Source organism: Ceratotherium simum, chromosome 20 (genome assembly GCF_057802395.1).
Source record: "Ceratotherium simum simum isolate JZ-2026a chromosome 20, ASM5780239v1, whole genome shotgun sequence".
Lineage (NCBI taxonomy): Eukaryota > Metazoa > Chordata > Mammalia > Perissodactyla > Rhinocerotidae > Ceratotherium > Ceratotherium simum.
In genome coordinates this window covers 35,046,426-35,067,434 of record NC_141919.1, presented here as the reverse complement: position 1 = coordinate 35,067,434, position 21,009 = coordinate 35,046,426, and the positions used below count along the sequence as shown (strand labels likewise).

Here is a 21,009-nt window from a genome sequence, read left to right as displayed (position 1 = left end):
CTTGGCTATTATATAATGAGAAAAATATTGAAACAAATGACAAAAATGTGGATTCTCTTTGTATTTCACCTATGCAGCTTCTTCTATCTCTCATAACTACTATGTGGTTGATGGTTGTTGATTTAAGGTGGTTAATGCAAATGGGCAGACAATTACCAAAGGGACAAGCGTGACTTCTGCTCTCCCTGAGGTTGGTCCTGACACTAAGCAATTATGAGAGGGGAAGGAAACTGTCACTAGTCTAGTTTCGTGTCTCTCCCTTGTTCATTTGTGAACTGTCAGACCCTTGTTAGCCCTGTTTTGCCCCTCCATATGGTGATGGCTGGCTGGCAGGGATTTCACCGGAGGCAACAGATGGGCAAGCATTTTTTGCATTAGTTTCATGACTCTATTTCATTTCATAGTGATAAAATTGAGTTTTACACTTTAGCCACATAAATTCCTTTCTTTGCCATTCTATGCTTGTAGAAGAGGTGTGAGTAGATTTCATCTTGTTATTCTATAGTTTTAAAAAGTCGTGTTTCAGCTATAGCTGTGTCTTCCAGGTGGTGAGATTGGCTTGGTGCCTTGTTTTGACACCATTACGTTGGTGGTTTCGGATGGAGAAGCTGGCCCTTTTGTGGATGGCTGTTGCAACAATGGATCTCAACCATCTGTTCCTCTTCATGAGTCCTTTCCAGTGTATGATCTCAACATCACAGTACATCCAGTGGACAACCAACCACCTTCGATTGCAATAGGTGACAATGCTTTTTCTGTTAAAGTCCTATTATCTCATCTAGTGTCATTCTCATGGTTCATTGAAATAGTGCACTTTACTTGTAGTCAAAATAGAAAATCATCATACAGAATTGCCTCCAATAATAGCCTCAACACAAATTTGTGGAAAATCCCAAATCTAAGAATTTACTTGTTTCAAAATTTGGGTAATTCTGTATGGAGAGAGAATGCAACTGTGTACATGAGAGTGTATGTGTACGTGTGTGTGTTGGGATGAAGATAATGTTGGAATCCTCAAATTTTCTGGTTTTATTTCATGTGGTAAAATATTATTTGCCTGTTGGAGAGAGAGTAATTTATTTTATCCATAATAATTTCTATTAGAACAGAATGAGGGTACCAGAGAGACCATTTATATACATTTAACCTTATTTGCTTTTTAGAAAGTCATCTCTTCATAGGCATTATGTATATGTTCTGTCTCTCAGAAAAAAAATACAAGCATATGTATGAATGTTTTTGTAATTTGCAAACTATCTCCCAAGCAATGTTCTGGAAAGGAAGCATTATCCCTGCAGAATAATTAAGCACCAAGGCATGAAAAAAATGTTCGTTATGAGCAATTCATAATAGCTTGCAGGCAATTAACACTCTGACAAACAGAGGTAACAACTGATCTTGAAGGGTACATAAACTACATTTAGTGGCTTATCATTAAAACAGTTTGGCAATTCTTATTTTCGTTTGTCACTTCTATAGAGACGCAAGGGAAATCAGAGTTCCTTGAGAATGACTAAAGTGCTGTACTGGAGCATTAAGTATTTCTGCTGTCTTTCCATTATTGTGTGACTTGCGAGAAAAAAATGTAATTCCATAAGTCAAATTAAATTCCATCCATTACCCCTGAATATTTTCACTGGAAGGAGAATTATGCCAAAGGAAATGAACATCTCCCATGGAAGTATATTTGCGTATGGGAGGCTTCTCTGAACTGGAATTTCAATCACTCCCTTTGTCCTCACTATTCTGATTAGAGGATTGCACGCTAAATCATAATTGTGTTATAATTTGTATGCAGGTACCATGTTTGTTGTAGACGAAGGCTTCTCAGCAGCCCTTACCATTAACCATTTGTCAGCCACTGACCCGGACACTGCGGCAGACGACTTGGAATTTGTTTTGGTTTCTCCTCCCCAGTTTGGCTACCTTGAAAACACACTCCCTTCTGTGGGTTTTGAAAAAAGCAATATGGGCATAAGCATAGGTAAGTCACAGTTTCATGACCAGCAATAACTTGCCTGTGCTTATGGATCTGATTGGCCAGATCATGCTTAATAACTGGGTAAGGACTTCAAAAATGTTCAAAACACCATATACATTTGAGGAATTATTATTATTATAGCCGATATTTTTGAATATTATTGTTTTTCATTTGAATTTTTTATTTTGAAATTCCCCATGTATGTGAGTTTACTTCAAAATAAATGAAAATTTCACTTACAAAAATACTAATTATGAAAATGAATAATTTCTGGGGATATAATGTACAGCATGGTGACTGTATTGTATTGTATATCTGAAAGTTGCTTTGAGAGTAGAGCTTCAATGTTCTCACCATAACAACAAAATGCTAATTATGTGAGGTGAAGGATGTGTTAACTCACCTTATTGTGGTAAACATTTCACAATATTTGCATGTCTCAAATTATCACATTGTACACCTTAAACTTACACAATGTTGTATGTCAATTATATCTCAATAAACCTGGTGGGGAACAAGATTAATTGCATTAACGGTTATGCAATTTCTCCTGTGACTTAATGCATAACATAGAGCATTTTTCTCTTTTGTTTTAAGGCAATGTCAAAATACCAAAACAGCAGGTCAGTTAATTCCACTCAATCCAATCTGTTGCTTGATATATGTGTCAAGTTGGCAGATGATTGATTGACTCTTGTTTTGCCTTTATATGAAAGAGATAGTCTCTTTCTTATTTAAGCATGGTAGGAACTGCTCGTACAGAAGAAGTGGTTTTAATCAGAAGAAGGTCTCACTGACATTCATTCCAAGTATATGAAGTATAACACATCCTGGTTAGTGGTTATTGCCCTTCTGTTCTCCATGCAAATTTTAATCCTTCGTTATGATTTATGGATATTTGTTTTTATGTTGAGAGTCATTATAGCAGCCCCCAATAGCTGATTCTTAGGTTAACTGCAATGATCCCTTATTTGCTTTACTGAGAAATAGGCTATGGGGTTAAGGATTAAGGACCAGTAGCTTGGAAAAAAATGCTTTTCTTATTTACCTGCTCCATCTTGGTGTGCTCTAGCTTCGTTTCAGTGGAAAGACATGAAGGCTTTGCACATTAACTATGTGCAGTCCAGGCATCTGAGGATAGAACCAACTGCTGACCAGTTCATGGTGTACGTCACAGACGGGAAGCAACGCTCCTTGGAGAAACCATTTTACGTTATAATCAACCCCACAAATGATGAAGCTCCTGACTTTGTAGTGCAGAATATTACTGTAAGAAAGATATCAAAATTTTCATTTCTTTCTTATTTTTTTTGATTTTTATTTTCACCTAGTCCAGTTCACCTAGTGCATTGGTCCAGGTGCACTTAACACATTAAGCTGATGAGGAGTGGGGAAGGCGGTAACCTATGTCACGTAATGCAATCACTTGAAAATATTAACCTAATAATGATGATGGTAATGATAATAATAATTGCCAACATATAGCAAATGCATGGATGCAATTATAGTTGCATATATAAGTAGGATGAGTACTTACTAGGCTGTAGTTACTATTCCAAGCCCTTTATATATATTCATGTTGAATCCTCACAATAGGCTTTTAGGGTGATAGTATTATTATTGCCACTTAGTAACTGAAAAAGTGAGGCATAAAGAGGTTAACTTAGTGGCGTAAGATCACAGAGCTTAGAAGTAAATGGCGCGTAGGGAGTGGCTTATAGGGGATTTTCACCCAGGCAGTCTAATTCCCGAGCATGCCCTCCTAACCAATGCTATAATTGCGAGGACTCTTAATTCACAAATTATAAGCATCTTTTTTATATAGCTATTTATAAAGATATAGAAATGAAAAAAGATACAGTTGGGACCATTCTTTTTATGCAGTTTTAAAAATGTTTTTATATAATAACATTTGTAAGTTTTATTTAAAAATTTAGATATATAGTTAAAATGGCCCATAATATCACCCCTCAGATAATACCTGTCTTTAAAAATATATATATATGTGGTTAAACAAGTTAGAATGTTAAGAAACATACACAATGAAATGTGAAATTCTCCCTCTTCAACAGCCCCTATCTGTAGTCACTCCCCATCAATTGAGTTTTTAGTAATTCCACAAAAATAATTCGAGCACATGCCAATGATGTGTATGTGTATGTGTGACTTTTCTGTATGTTTTTACTTACAAATCAGGGATCATATTATACTCACTACTCTCTACTTTATTTTTTTTTGGTGAGGAAGATTGGCCCTGAGCTAACATCTATTGCCAGTCTTCCTCTTCTTGCTGAGGAAGATTGGCTCTGAGCTAACATCCATGCCCATCCTCCTCCCTTTTGCATGAGGGACGCCCCAACAGCATGACTTGATGAGCAGTGTGTTGGTCCATGCCTGGGATTCGAATTCGCGGACCTTGGGCTGCCGAAGCGGAGCACGTGAACTCAACCACTATGCCACCAGGCTGGCCCCTCTACTTTACTTGTTTTAAAAACTTAATTATGCATACTGGAAATCTTTTCATATCAGCATATAATTATTTTTAAACAATTCTATTTTTTATATATGATTATTTGATGGATTATTTATTAAATGGATGAGCACAGATTTTGGAGTAAGAGGGATGTGGGTGTTGCTATTTAAGAGTTGTAGGGTCTTGGGTAAGTTATTTCTCTTTATGCTTCTGTTTCCTCATCTGCAAAATGTGTATAAGATCTTCCTTCAGGGGTACCGTGATGATCAAGATGGGCAGGCACATGGTAGACACTTAATAACTAGGTGCCATTTGTATTATTTTTGTTGTGTGTCATCTTTTTTCTGACATTGACCAAAGCAAACATTATCTATTTTGAAACCATTATCTTGCCTTATTTTTCACTAAAAGTCATCAAACTCTTAATGCAAAAGTCTTCATTTGATTTGAATTTTCTACTGAATCTTAAAGGTATGTGGGAGCCACTTCAAAATGAGATGAAGAGCCGGCTCCTGCCTTTCTTCTTCTGTTGTCACACGAGTTTCTCTGGAGAGCAGTTCAGTAATTGTGAGAGAGAAAAAAATCTACAAATGATTCCTTCTATACCTACTTCTATTGCCTTCTATCTATCTAGAGTTGGGGTTTCTGCAATAATTAGGCCACTGGGAAATTGTCCCTTGTTCTTCTCTGAAAGTAATTATGCTTTTTTCCTGTGTGTTCCTTAGAGAAGCTGTTGAAGAATAGCAAATATGGAGCCCCATGTGTTATTGACAGAGTTGATTTTAAGCTTTGAGTGATTTTTTATTTTATTTTTTGAGGAAGATTGGTCCTGTGCTAACATCTGTTGCCAATCTTCCTCTTTTTCTTTTTTCTCCCCAAAGCCCCAATACATAGTTGTATATCATAGTTGTAGAGTTGTAGCTCTTCTATGTGGGACACCACATCAGCATGGCTTGATGAGCGGTGAGTAGGTCCAAACCCAGGATCCGAACCAGCGTACCCTGGGCCGCCGAAGTGGAATGTGCAAACTTGACCACTACGCCACCGGGCTGGCCCCTCAAGTGATTTTTTAAAAGAGTCATATTTATTTTGCTTTCTTGTGAAAAAAAATGTGTTTATTTTGTAGATAGACTTCCATCAAGTTGTGCTGCAACTTGAAAAAAATTTGAGGTTTTAGTTTAAGTTATTATAATCCATTTGAAACCTGTCTACTTGTGAGTTTCTGCATTTTGTGTATATTGAGCTAAATTTTTTATTTATAATCTCAATAAACAATTAAATGTGCCAAAAAGAATACCACATTTTTTCAATAAAATTTCTCAGTCATTTTGTGAATTAATTTACCATGTTATAAATGAGAAATGTTGCCATACAGTGAGTCCAGGAGTCCCAAGCTCTCTGAAGAAGGATAATTAAAACATATTTTAGGTTGCTCTATTAAAATTCTTGGAGAACAAGGCAAGTTACCGTCAAAGATGATTTCATAATTGTATCATTGTGCATTAAATTATGATGCCATCTTAGTCCTTAATAAGTAGGGTCAGATAAAAGAAAACCAGCATCATTTTAGTCCGAGTATCATATGTGGCAAGTGATTCTTGTTTATGACAGTTCATTGAAGAGTGGTTGCAGGAAGGTTCTCTCAATAAGAGAGACTGAAGAAAAAGGGCGTTTTCATAAATCTAAACCCTAGGTATCCTTCAAGGCTAAAATGCCCACTGAGCCATGAAGACATTCTTGGTCTTCTCCACCCTTTGACACTTCTTCTTCATCCATATTTAGTAATGCTAGACATTTTCTTCCTTGCACTATAATAACTGATGGACAGGCCTTCCCAATTCCATCTAATTTTGATTTTTTAGAAAATTTGTATTCCCCACAGCATGTAGGACAATGACATTGCAGATTCCTAGTAAGTACGTGTGAAATTTATATTCTCTTATTATTTACATCTTACTATATTTCAAAATAAGGAACAGAAATATTTCTTTGTTCTCTTTATCCTCACTATGAGAAAAAGAATATCAAGACAGCTAAGTTCCATGTCAAGTTCTAAATGACTAGATCCTACATGAAATGAAAATCATTCAGTTCTCTTTGTGCTTAAAGGATTATGAAACCTGAAGTGGGGGGTGGTGGTGGGGGAAGATAGTTCAGCAAAATTAGAAGTGTGAGGACTGGGGAGAGATAAGGGACCCAGAATTACAATATACACTATGATACATCCAGAAGCATCCTTCTCAATTGTTGGTTGCAATTGAAATACAGAAGTTTCTGCTGCAATGACAAAAATTAAAAACACTAAATACCTCCAGTGTGTATAGCAGATATTTGTGCCATTTCTAAAACAGAAATATAAGAATTGTGACAGCAATGAGAACCAGGGAGTTAAAATAATAGATTGGGATCCGAAGGTGAAGGGTCTAGACTCAGGTTTACAGCTGAACTTCTCTGTGACTTCCAGAAAGCAAGCATCCTGTTGGTTGCTTATATATGTATAAAATCATATATATATAATCATATGTCCTTTGTCCTTCATGGAAATGAATAAAGTGCCTTGAAATCTTCAGAAAAACTGTGAAGGAGATTAATAGATGTCTTTTCGTCTAAGTTCATGGTAAACCAACAATTTCTTTTTAGGACTCATTACACACAAATCTCATAGAAAATTAGAAACAGGATGTCTTGAAATTATTTCTTTTGAGCAGTTTGCCAAAAGAAAGACAAGTTTTATTCTGCACGCCGCTGACTTTTTGGACGTGTTTTTGTTTAGGTGTGTGAGGGTCAGATGCAAGAGCTGGATTCTTCCGTCGTCAATGCTGTTGACCTGGACATTCCCAAGGACCCCTTGCTGTTCAGCGTTACTCATGAACCGCGGCATGGCCTCCTCATCAGTGGGATGTTTAGCAAAGACTTTCCTCAGTATAAGCAGCCCGCCAACCCTGACCAGAAGTATGAACCTGTTCACAACTTTTCCATGGAACTTGTCCAGAATGGTACATCATGTTCCTCTTCTATTTGTTGTTGCTGATTTAATAATTTAACCCAGAAAAGATAATAGTAAATCACAGAAATAGGAAGTGAAGAAATAGCATTCATCTACTTTATTCTTTTATCCCTCAAGGGTTTTCTCTGGGCTCTGGGTTAATGCAGGGCATGAAGCCCCAGCTAGAGATAGTGGGTAATTGAAAAGGAAATAATATATTTTCATTTACTTTTAGGGTATCAATAAAAATAGTATTTGTGATTTTTGGTATTTTAGCTCAGGCTTTTAATGTCATAATAAAAAATTCCTTTTTAAAACTATTGAAATCCAGAAACTAAATTGGAAGAGATTTGTCTGCCAAAATTGCCACATTTGGGACAAATATAGAACCACATATAATAACTCATTATTCTCTAAGGAGATAAATTGCTCTTTAAGGAAATGACACATTGGAATAGAGGCCTGAATTATTTTTTAATTACTCTTTTAAAAAAATCGATCTTATCCCATTTTCTACATATAAAAAATACTTTTAAAAATTTGAGAAAAGCATGTGGTTCTAGAATCTAGAATCACTGCCTACTATCACTCTCCTTCCTGTCTTTACATACTCTATTTCCCCAGCTTGGAGAGGTCCTTTCTTCTCCTACTCTAAGCTAGCCAATACTGTGCCTTCAGAGCCAGTTTACTGTTGACCTCCCCAATGGACCCCACCAGACCTCCAACTCATTGCTTCTCTGTGCTTGTTTCATCTTAGCACTCAACATTTTTCCTTCTGTCTTTTAATTATTCCTTTCCCCAACTAGAGCGTAAGCTCTCTGCCCCAAAGGTTATTTTGCAATAGTTACACAATGTCGTCTCACATTTGAATTTGAAAAGCTAATTCATATATTTCTGTTTTTATCACTTGCAAAGAAATAAATTCTGGAACTTAAATGATATTACCAAATCAGTAACCAAGTGTAGCAAATAATAGAATATATTACTACAAATGTTTTTTTCAAATATAAGTCAAAGGAAAAAAGAATAGTAATTCAAATTTTACTCTCAAAAAGGTCAGAGTTTTAAAAATAACATTCATTGGTTATTATTTAAACAACTAATATATACATATTGTGTAAAGTTTGGACTATATAGTCATTTTGAAGAAAAAATTATAATTGTTCATGTAAATTAATATTTTAGTTAATATTTTAGCGACATTCTCAGAGAATAGATTTTCACCTCTATTTTATTTTTGGCCCATTTTATTTATTTATTTATTTATTTTTTTGTGAGGAATATCAGCCCTGAGCTAACATCCATGCCAATCCTCCTCTTTTTTTGCTGAGGAAGACTGGCCCTGGGCTAACATCCATGCCCATCTTCCTCCACTTTATATGGGACACCGCCACAGCATGGCTTGACAAGCAGTGCATTCGTGCACGCCTGGGATCTGAACCTGGGTGGGCAGCAGCTGAGCGTGCACACTTAACCACCATGCCATGGGGCCAGCCCCATATTTTTGGTCCATTTATAGCTATATTTTTTTAAACTTTAGCATATTCTCACACACATCCCCCCACACAAACATATAGAACTTATAAAACTGCTACGTTATTATGTAATCTGTTTTTTCTTATCAGTTATTATAAGCCTCTTACTTTTAAAATATTAATTGAAAACATGGTTTGTGATAACTAGTGTTTTGTTGTATGGATATACTGTACTGTAATTTTATACATCTATTTTTAAATATCCAGATAGCTTTTCATTTCTTTATATTACAAGTTATATATCAATAAACGTATTTTACGTATATTTATATAACAAATCTTTGGACACACCTCAGTATTTCTTTTGCATAAATTTTTATAATGAGATTACTTGGTAAAAAAAGGTGAGCATTTATAATACTTGTAGGAAACAATTGCCATAGCCACCACATACAATTTCTCTGCATCCTCACCAAAATTTGTTATTGTCTGTCTTTTTTATTATTGCCGTCCTAGTGGGTGTGAAGTAATATCTCATTGTGATTTGGTTTTCCATTTCCCTAATAATGGTGTTGAGCATCTTTTCAGGGGTTTATTGACTATTTGTATATCTTCTTTGGAAAAATGTCTAACTCAAATCCTTTGCCCGTTTTGTAATTGGGTTATTTGTCTTTTATTATTGAGTTGTAAGAGTTCTTAACATATTCTGGGTACTAGACCCTCCTTTATCAGATATTTGATTTGCAAATATTTTCTCCAGTTCTGTGGGTTGTCATTTTGCTCCCTTGGTAGTATCATTTGCAGCACAAAAGTTTTTAACTTTAGTGAAGCCCAAATTATCTATGTTTTTGTCTTGTTTTGATCACTTTTGCTTCTGATGTCTTATTTAAGAAACAATTGCCTAACCCAAAGTCATGAAGAATTACTCCTATGTTTTCTTCTAATGATTTTTCTAGTTTAGCTCTTACATTTAGGTTTATGATCCATTTTGGGTTAATTTTTATCTACAGTGTGAAGTAGAGATCCAACTTCATTCTTTTGCCTGTGGATATCCAGTTGTTCCAGCACTATTTATTGAAAAGACTACTCTTTCCCTATTGAATAGTCTTGGCACCTTTGGTGAAAATCAATTGATCATAAACGTATGGGTTCGTTTCTAGACTCTCTTCTATTGGATTAATTTACATATCTATTCTATGATGGTACCACATTGCCTTGATTATGGTAGCTTTGTAGTAAGTCTTGAAAATGGGAAATATGAGACGTCCACCTTCGTTATTCTTTTTCAAGCCTGTTTTGGCTGTTCTGGGTCTCTTGCATTTCCACATGAATATTAGGTAGGTTTTTAAAAATTAGTTTTATTTTTAAGTTTTGATTCATCTAGAATTTATTTTGGTTATTGGCTGGAGGTAAGGATCTAACTATAACTTTCCCCAAGTAATGAACTAATTTTCTGTTTCATTTCAACACCCTGACACTATGTTCTCGTACAGTTTATTAAATAATATATCCTTTCCTCACTGATTTTAACTAAGACCCTTATCAAATTACTAAAGTACTTAAATAGGAATTTTTAATGAACTAAGAGGACACTTTTACTTCATAAAACTTTAATTTCATCCTATTGCACTGATTAATGAACTCTTGCTGACACCAATGCCTTGGAAATTAAAAGAGATTATCTGTGACATGTTTTGGAATGGTTCAATCACAAGAAAGATTTACTTTCTCTCTTTTTTTCCCCTCTTCCAGGAATGAGGTTGATGTATGCACACGATGACTCAGAGAGCCTTGCTGATGGCTTTACAATCCAGTTGTCAGATGGGAAACATAAGATACTTAAAACCATTTCAGTAGAGGTCACCCCAGTTAATGATGAGAAACCAATGCTGAGCAAGTAAGCTACCTAAAAAGAGTCTCTTTCAGATTCTCTATAAAATTCTGAGCTCTGGAATACTAGATACAAATGTAGTGTGTGTCCCTTATAGAGAAACAAGCCTTAATGGTGCCTGTCTATCACAACTTATAACCCGCTCATGCACGTACAACCATTAGTGCAAATGTTAGTTTAATGTAATCTCTCCTTAACAATTCTCAAATTAGCCCTTTAATTATTTGATTTACCTCTAGAAGTTCTATTTAGGTGTAAGTAATTAAGAATGACTGAACATACAGTATGGAATGAGCAGTCTATTAGACATTTAAACACATGCACACACATGCACATGCATGCACACACACACCAAAGTGAAATTAATATATAGATTAAACTAAAGTGTGATAATATTAACTGCAGACAGTCCTCAATGTGGGTGTGGTCATACTTTTAACTAAGAGTGACTGAGGGAAATACATCAATGCCACTTCTTTCATCATCTTGGTACTTCATTGTCCACCAGTCCTCTACGATGTTCCATATAGATCAGTGCTCCCTGTCAACTGATTTTAAAATGATCATGTTTAAAATAGTTTGAGCTGATATTATTTTTGGGTTTTTTTGGTGAGGAAGATTGACCCTGGGCTAATATCTGTTGCCAATCTTCCTCTTTTTGCTTGAGGAAGATTGACCCTGAGCTAACATCTGCGCCAATCTTCCTCTATTTTGTATGTGCGATGCCACCACAGCATGGTTTTATGACCAGTGTGTAGGTCTGCACCCGGGATCCGGGCCTGTGAACCCAGGGCCGCCGAAGTGGAGGGCGTGAACTTAACCACTACCCCACCAGGCCGGCCCCCGAGCTGATATTATTAATTGCAGACTTTCTCTGTATCTCCCTCTGTAGCTGATCAGAGTTCGATCATAGGGTACAGAGTCTTCATCAATTATATTTCTATAGCTCCAACCATTTCTCTTATTATTGGCAACTGTACAGAACTGTATAAAGCTAGAACTTAGGAAGCCCAACACTTCTCTAGAGTTGGGTATAGAAAAGTGTCTGCTATTATGGGAAATACTGCTGATAGTGTTTTGGAGGATTGCATCTCAGACATCAGTTTGACTAAGAGTATTCAACAAAAATTTCTATTTCTTTCTTCCCTAACTGCAATGTATGGATGAGTATGACTTTGATTTTTAAAAATGAAAATATGAAAGATATCGCAGTGTTATGAAACCTCCTTTCTGATGACCTCACTTTATCTAAGAGGAAGGGAGACCACGAAAACTGGTGTTTGTTAAATGCTTACTGTGTGACCCACACTGTATCGGATTCTTTGACATATATTATTTCCTTAAATCCTCACTAAAATTGTGGGAAGTAGGTATTATCTTCACTGAGAAAACAGACCAGAGAGGTAAAATAACTTACACAAGACACTCATTCGACTCTATCTGATTTACTATTTCTTGCCGCGTTATTGCCATTAAACTTCCTGGGATATCTTCATCTACAGAATCACTAAATCTCCTTCAACTCTGCTTGAAAATCCCTCCTTTTTCTTTGTTTTCTTCTTTCTTTCTCTTCTGTGGAGAGGTAGTTATATTCCCCCTTCTTTCCCTTTCCTGTGTGTCCTTGGGTATATCACCTCTTGCGTCCTCCCAGAACACGCTCCATTGTTTTTTCCCTCCTGTATCTTCAGTCTCTCCCTTTTCATTCCTTCTGCTAACAAGACAAACAGGATATAGTTAGTGATTGAGAGAGCAAATTCCTGAACCAGACTTCTTTGGTTCAGCCACTTACTGGTAGTGTGACCTTGAACATGTTACTTAACCTCTCTCTACCTCCTTGTCAATTTCTTTGTAAAAGTGGATAATAATGATATTCTCTTCATAGGGATGTTGCAGGGATTAAATGAATTAAAATATGTAAAAGACTTGAAAGACTGGCTAGTACATAAGTGCTTTAAGTGTTAGTTATTATCGTCATTGCAAGCAGGCATCCTCATTCTAAAATTATGAAGATGACCCAGTCCCTCATTCATTTCACTGCCAAACTATTTGGAGAAGTAGCTTATACTTGCTTCCTCCATTTCTGCCCACTGTCTCCAACCTCCACCACTGTATTAAAGCTGCTCCCTCAAAAGTTACCCTTGGCTTTCCCACCAAATCTAATGGCTCTTCCCACCTTGCTGGACCCTATTACAGTGTTTGACACCATTTCTTTGATATTCCTTTTGGTTGCTGTAGTAGGTGCTTTTGGTTCCCTAGGTGACATCCCCTCAGCCCACCTCTGATTGTAGTTGTGGTGGAACACGCCATGCACACTGTCAGTGCCCCACTGCAAGGGCCCATAGTGCTCTATTTTTCTGCCTCAGGGCTTTCTCTGAAGCAGCAGTGGCTCATCAGCGCCTGTCCAGGCACAGCAGGAAACACCCTGACAGCAGCCTTCACCTTATGGGAGCTAGTGGCTAAGATAAATGTTCCAGCCTCCCATCCTTCAGAAGCACAATTAGAGGTATATTCTGCGTGGTTCTTCAAAGGATCCTTCAAATCCTTCAAAGTAGGATTGAGCCCCATCACAGTAAAAACACCCGTTGTTGCCTTTTCCTTCTTTCTTCTCTCATTCCTCACTCCATCTCTTCTGTTCCTAAAATCACTTCCCAAATAAATTACCTTCCCCAAAGTTCTTGCCCCAGGGTCCCTTACATACTTTCTTCTCTCGGCTTCTCTGACATTTAATTCTGACCCTTTCTTCCTACCAAACTCCTTATCTTCTTCATCATATTGGCTGCCTGTTTTGATTAATCTGCTTCTGTTAATGGCACCACTAGTCTCCATAAGCCCCCAACCGACTGACTCAATAGCCTTCTAGAACACTGGGATGAATATTCTCCAGTAAAAAGGTGGGCAGAAGTCACCTCCTACTGCCAGGGAAGATCTCAGTCCTGAGTGAGCAAGAAACTCACCAGGTAAAAGAGGTTAGAACTGAAGTGTTTGGGCTTTGGCTTCTCAGCAGAAGAGTGGAAGGCTGTTGAGAGTGATGCCAGTTGATGCTACTCAGATGTCTCATCTGAATCCCAACGAAACTTCCCAGTTTTTCTCAGGAACAAAGCTGTCAATTTGGACAGCGTTAGCCTGTGTGTGATGACCAAAACGAGAGCTAGAAACACAGGTGGAAAGAGATCCCTTCTTTACTTTGTTGAGACCAGGGAAAATGGCTATATTGGCTGTGAAAGCAGCAGGACCATAAAGGACCTACAAAACCACAGCAGCATCTATGGCAGAAGCAGCAGCTACTGGCTGTCCCAGCCCTCTCTTCAAGATGCCGGGCGCTGACCTGGCAGCTGCGGTACTTGGAGAAGAGGAATTGCTTTGAAGAGAACACTAGCTACCCAGAACATCACCAGAGAGAGGGAGAGTAATGCAGAGGGCCACAGATTACCTAAATACCACCAAACTCATGATGCTATGTCGTAAAGGGTACCAGAACACCTGTGGATGAATCATTTAATCTCTTTAAGGAAGTTTCTATCTGCAAAATTAAAATGATAATACCTGGCCCACTTACTTCATGAAGCTGTTGTATCAAATGAAATATTGGAAACAAAATCATTTTATAAAATAAATTATAACATAAAATTGTATACATGTAAACAATTAGAGGTATGTAATTACCTCATACTATATTCATTGTTGCTGACTAATTGTCTTTTAGGACTTTCATATGGAAAGTGAAATGAGAGCCTATTTCATGAGTCTGACTCATCATTTTCAGTACTTTGGATATTGAATATCATTCCCTAATTGCTGAAGATTGGGAACTGTAATAGTCATTATGAGTGTCCCCTGCTAAAGCAATATCTTCTATTTTCATATCAACCCTGACATCTTCCTTTTTATAGGAAGGCTGAAATTGCAATGAATATGGGTGAAACTCGTATTATTTCTAGTGCTGTTCTTTCAGCCATAGACGAAGACTCACCTAGGGAGAAGATTTACTATTTATTTGAAAGACTTCCCCAAAATGGGCAACTTCAGCTTAAGGTTAGTGGCCTTTTTACTTTTATTTTTCAAAATGAATGTAACAGGTGTAAATTTTCTCAATGCACAGATTTCTATAACTGAAATTATAAAATGGCTATTATTTTCCAATAGCCATATTTTATCCAGAAGTAGAAAATTTACTTTTCCTAGTTTGGGGTGAACTCATACTACAGTCTTGCACTGCATAATGACATTTCGGTCAATAAGTGACCACATATACGATGGTGGTCCCATAAGATAAGTACCATACAGCCTAGGTGTGTAGTAGGCTATACCATCTAGTTCTGTGTAAGTACCATAGTGGAGGAAGAAATTTTCCTCTACCCTTCTAGGTTCTTCTGGCTGGTCTAAGAATTAAATTGACATGAGACAGATTAACAGCAAGAAAACAAAAAAAGTTTAATAACATGTATACACAGGAGAAGTCTAGGAAAACTGAGTAACTCGCCAAAATGGCTAAAGCCCTCACCTTAAATACCATCCTCAGCTAAAGACAAAAGATGTCGGAAATGGAGAGAGTCAGGGACTTCAAGGGGAAGGAAGGCAACTCACAGGGAGGTGAAAAGGAGCAAACACTTGGAAAACAAGTGTTTTTTTGGCCACACAGAAACAGAAGACCACAGACAGGAGCCAAACAAACAGGCTTTTCTAGGTTCCTCCCTGTCTACCCTTTAGTTCATGTTATGCTAAGGTGATAGCTCACTTCCTGAGACAGGTTTTTTAATCTGAATTCTTTTAGGCAGTTAAGGGAGAGGGCACAAGAAACACTTTCTAAGTCTTTTGTGTCTGAAAAATTATCAGTCTAATATAATCCTCACGTTAAAAAGGCACATTTTGCGGCAGCAAATTTTGTTCCCCTTCAGTACACTCTATGATGTTCACAAGATGACGAAATCACCTAACAACACATCTCGCAGAATATATCCCCATCATTAAATGACTCAATTCAGGATAAATTCAATCAATATTAAGGCTCTTCACTGCTCCCTCCCTCCTGGGGTTGTACCTAGACTTGGGGGGAAGGAGTTACTGGGGTAAAGCAAGTTGTCTAGTTTTATATGAGAATCAGGCATCCTTTGAGATATGTATTTTTAAATATCTGTTTTTAAATTTTAAAAAATAGACTTTAGTTTTTAGAGCAGTTGTGGGTATCCACAAACTGCTTCTAAAGTTTGTATGGAGAGGCAAAATACCCAGAGTAGCAGACACAATATTGAAGGAGAACAAAGTGGAAGAACTGACACTACCTGACTTCAAGACTTACTCTAAGGCTACAGTAATCCAGACAGTGTGGGTTTGGTGAAAGAATAGACAAAGAGGTCAATGGAACAGAATAGAAAGCCCAGAAATAGACCCACACAAATATAGTCAACTGATCTTTGACAAAGGAGCAGAGGCAGTACAATGGAGACAAGATAGTCTTTTAACAAATGGTGCTCACCAGTCTGATTCAGACTGTGTGCATAATGCCCAAGGATTAGCCCAACACAAATTATAGATCAGTCACTTGAGAAAGTCACTTGAGTAATCCGTCAAAATGTTTGATTGGTGGATTAAAGCTAGCAACAACCACCACCAGCCATCCCCAATGTGATTACTTGACTGCATGCTTAACTTTTAATGTAATGTAGACACAGTCCCAGAAAAGCAGTGAGGATTCGTTGTGTGTGGAACAGCTTGATTGTCTTAGAATGTAGGCACCATAGAGAATCAGAGTGAAGAGCAATCACTGATTTAAATTGAGGTACAGCTGTGTCCTTATTTCATTTCAAAGAGTAATGAAGCAGAAATGCAGTGAGAGCTCACACATTTGGGTGGCATGGGAACTGAAGTGTTTTGGGTATGTGAAAATCCAGATGGGTCCACGTTCCCAGGATGGCACCACATAGTTTTCTCCAAGCCCCCTAGGGGTTCTCCAAGTCATCTAAGACCAGGGACCAGGACTCCAGGCCTCCTAGACTTTCTCAAGTGTTCTTGTTTTCTCGTTTACTTTTCTTAGTTTTCCCCACCTTGAGTGTGGCTCTCATTTTCTTCCTCTTTTGGGGCTTGCAAATGATTTTGTCAAGTCAGAGCTCACACTTAGGGGTGCAAGAGGGGGCATTAGATAGAAAAGAGAGAGAGCAAAAGATATGTTCTTCTGTATTTACTTTCTGGGAAAAGACTGCAAAGGAAAGAAGTTAAATAGAATTGCAGACTATCCAGTTTAAAACCTGAAAGAGAATCTGTTTTAAAAATTAAATTTGCAAATAGATCTTATGACAGAAACAATGAGCTTAATTATTACAATATAATTAACTTTTACCCAGTGAGCACTGGGGCAGAACATACCTCTGTACACACATCAGATGGGCCACAATATTAAAGAGGAGGAAACTTTATCAAATAGAATGACATAAAGGGAGATGGTGACACAATGAGAGGAGAGGAGGGCAAAACATTTTTGCCAGGAAGTGGGAGTCTGTGGAATAATGTATCAAGGGAAATAAAAAACAAATGATTTAAATTTCTGTTTTAGTCTCTTAAACCCGACAGGAAAAACACAAGATAATATCATACAGTAAATTTTTAAGATGCCATTTTTCTTGAGTTATGTCAAATGACTTTTACAAGCTATTCTTAGGGAAAGCTATGTATCTGGAGAGAATAACAGAATTATGAATCAGATACAGATCTATTATTATTATATTTTATAATACTCTCAGTTGTCAGCTCTCTCAGCATAAGAACCTCTTTTAACTGAAAATGACACAATTTCGGCATTGAGTTCTGTACAGAACATTATCCTTAACTAATGTTGGCTTGTGTTTAGAAGATTCTGGTAATAAATAATCTATGATATTTGCAGTTATGTTTTTTGCTGACTCAGGATATAAGTGTAGCGAGTGAGAGGGATCTTGATAATTTGCTTGGGGCTTTAGTAAGGCTGGAAAATGTATGGGGAGTAAACACATTCATTCTATTTTTATCTACTTCCGACAAGCCTAGTGACAAATCAGTTTGAAAAAATAGGTTTGATTAGTTGTGCAATGCTATGAACGAAAAAAAAAAGGAAACCCCAAATGAAACGCATTTAATTTTTAAAGAATCTATTCCAGCAGCTCGATTACCCACCTGCTCTCATTAATTGGAATATTTAATCAGCCATGATTGCTTATGATAAATACCTTGGAAGTAGCACTGCTATTGAATTGCTACATAACTTTGTCAAAAATCCTTTGATTGAAGCTAGTTTTTTCCCAGGGTCTTAAATTGTTTTAATATATTTCTTTGAAAGGAAAAAATAAGGTAAAATGGCAAAAAAAATTGAATCTGGAGTTTCCCTGAAATATCATTTATATTGGAAGTTTTCAGGTGATATGGAAAATGTCTACTAACACAGCTTGGGGGAAAAAAACAAAACACGGGCAGCTGACTAATTCTGGCACCTTTCAGATAGGGAGGGACTGGGTCCCCCTCTACCCTGGCATGAAATGCACTCAGGAGGAAGTGGATCTGAACTTGCTGAGATACACACACACCGGGGCAATGGATTCCCAGAACCAGGACAGCTTCACTTTCTACCTCTGGGATGGCGACAACAGGTCACCTGCATTTGACTGTCACATCATCATCAAGGATATGGGAAAAGGTAAAAGTATTCCTACAAAGATTTATTGGGATCAACTTTTATAACCAAAAGTGAGCTGGTGGAAGCATTCAAAGGTTTTCCCTCCCTCCCTCCCTCCCTCCCTCCCTCCTTTCCTCCTTCCCTCCTTCCCTCCTTCCTTCCTTCCTTCCTTCCTTCCTTCCTTCCTTCCTTCTTTCCTCCCTTTCTCCTTCCCTTCTTTCCTTCCATCATTTATGATTCAGTCCTTTGGCTCCTCACCTGCTTTGTCTGGGATCTGTGACGTTCACGAGAGTAGCTAATCCATTTGTTATTTTCAGTATTTCATAAAGCATATTGGAAATTCAGCCTTTCCCACCATATGGCTGCACAGGTTCCTTTAACTGTCAGGTTTTTTGCTTTATGTAAAATTTTACCAAATCTATGTGATAACTCTAGTTTTATCTTCAGGAAGTGAATTATTGCTTGAAAATGGAGTTTCAAAGGAAAAATATTTCCAATACAATAACAATCAAGGAAATAAAAACAAATGCATTTTAAAATACAAAAATAATAAAAAGGAACTTGGTTATGGAAAAGGTTGGAATTTGTTGCTCTTTTCACTTTGGAAGTGCTAATACGTACTCTTTAGGGACAAGGGAGAACACCATAAGATAATAAGCTTCTCTTGAATTAATTAAGCAGACTATTTGCATAATAGGACTCAGCAGAGTATAAATGGTGGAAGGAGGAGAGTGAAAAAAATACTAGAAAGAAACCTCAGCAAGGGAAAGTGTAAGCCCTTGATGCCCAGCTGTCACTATCCCATACTTTTGCTTAGAGCTTATGTGAGGAGAGTAAAGATCGAATCTCATTCATCTACAAAGTCCACAATCTATATATTCTCAGGACCAAGCATAATCTTAGATCCTCAGTACATGCTTGGTTAACCAACTGCCTCCTTTTCTGGCCTTGGCTGGCAGGAAGCTCAAAGCCAAATTGGCTGCTTAAGTGCAGTAAAAACGTGACTTCATGTATGTGGCAAAATTACAATTGTCCTGAATTTTTTAAAACAAATTTTAAGTTGGCTTGATTGATTTTGAGATGTTTATTTGGGGTTGTATAATAATATATTTTATTTGCTTGTTTCTTGGTTATAAAAATATTATCATATATATAAAATTTATATATATATAAATAAAAATAATATATTTATTTGCTTGTTTCTTGGTGTTTCTTGAAGATGTCTCATAAGTGATTCTCAGATAAGTTAGATGTTACCGTACACCTTTATTTCTCTCTGCAAAAGTAGGGCTCTGCTCATCATAAGTATATGCCTAGGCAAAATGTAATACAAGTAATATATCAAGGCAGACAGCTAACAGATTAGGGCAGACTATCTTCTCATAGCCTGAGCACAGTGCACTCCCTGGTGGGTAGAGGAGAGTTCTGTTCCACACAACCATCTGGGGAATCTTTCTAGCTAGAGAATCCTTTATCTCTGCAGGACTTGGAGTCACTCCAGAAGTGACATGTGGAGGATTTCATGGGCTAGGCTTGGAGGTAAGGTACCTGTCTTCTACACATCCTGGTGGCTGAATCACAGTCACATGCCACATTAAAAGGGCTGAGCAATAGACACTCTGTGGTGCGCTGAGGAAGAAAAGGAAATGAGGCTGGTCTCTGCTACAATTGACGTACAATTATTTTCTAAAAGGATTTGTGACAACTTACATCAAGTAGCTAGGTTAACCTATTAACGTTTTCAGAAGTTCCAAGTTTCTTCTCTTTGTTTCTTTTTACATTGTTGTGTTTTATATCTGTACAGTGTTGTATCCTATTTTTTCTTTTTTACTTAGAATGGTTTTCTCAGGTTGCAGTATAACTTTATAAGCATAATTTTTCATCTCTAAATAAAGCTACGCTGAATTGCTAGACTAAATCATATCCCTAATATTAAGCACTTGGACTATTTTCATTTGGGAGTTGTTATAAAGAACATTAGGCCTTCCAATTGTGCTGTGTCTTCTGATTTGCACAGTGGCTAAAATAATACAGAGATCTTTGAGAGAAGTTTAGAAGGACATCGTCTATAGTTGACCCCCATCCATGCTTTGCCGTTACAGTGCTGAAAAACGGTAGTGAGGCAAAACCCAGATACTCTCCCTCCCCTTGGACCCATCTTCTGCTCCTGGTGAAACCTCTTGTGGGTGATTTCTGTTTCCCCAGCCTTGTTCATTCTCCTTACTTCTTTGATGTATTCATCTTGACTTCCTCTGAAGCATCTGGGGCTCAGGTTTTGATTTCAAGTTAGGATGGTCATTGATTCTACATTAGACTTAAGTTGCAGAGCATTTTGAGTTAAAAGCATAGTATACCAAAAAGACCAATTTTATCACCTAAAACAGGGTTTCTCAATCTTGACACTATTGACTTTTGGGGGTGGATAATTCCTTGTTGTAGTGGACTTTCTTGTGTATTGTAGGACATTTAGCAGCACCTCGGGCCTCTACCACTAGAAGCCAGTAGCAGCCCCTAGTTATGACAACCAAAAATATCTCCAGACACCACCAAATGTCTCCTGGGGT

General features: G+C 37.3%; 1 protein-coding gene across 4 annotated transcripts in view; it reads left to right on the top strand.

Annotated features, from left to right (window-relative positions):
- Nucleotides 1–21,009, top strand: part of FREM1 (FRAS1 related extracellular matrix 1) — a 151,055-nt gene that overhangs the window by 79,642 nt on the left and 50,404 nt on the right. For all 4 annotated transcript variants that reach the window (XM_004436789.3, XM_087444606.1, XM_087444607.1 and 1 more), the window contains 7 exons: nucleotides 546–740; nucleotides 1,799–1,984; nucleotides 3,054–3,250; nucleotides 7,228–7,450; nucleotides 10,668–10,812; nucleotides 14,697–14,838; nucleotides 18,271–18,466. In XM_004436789.3, the coding sequence (XP_004436846.1) occupies nucleotides 546–740; nucleotides 1,799–1,984; nucleotides 3,054–3,250; nucleotides 7,228–7,450; nucleotides 10,668–10,812; nucleotides 14,697–14,838; nucleotides 18,271–18,466 (1,284 nt within the window). The remainder of the gene's footprint in view (nucleotides 1–545; nucleotides 741–1,798; nucleotides 1,985–3,053; nucleotides 3,251–7,227; nucleotides 7,451–10,667; nucleotides 10,813–14,696; nucleotides 14,839–18,270; nucleotides 18,467–21,009) is intronic.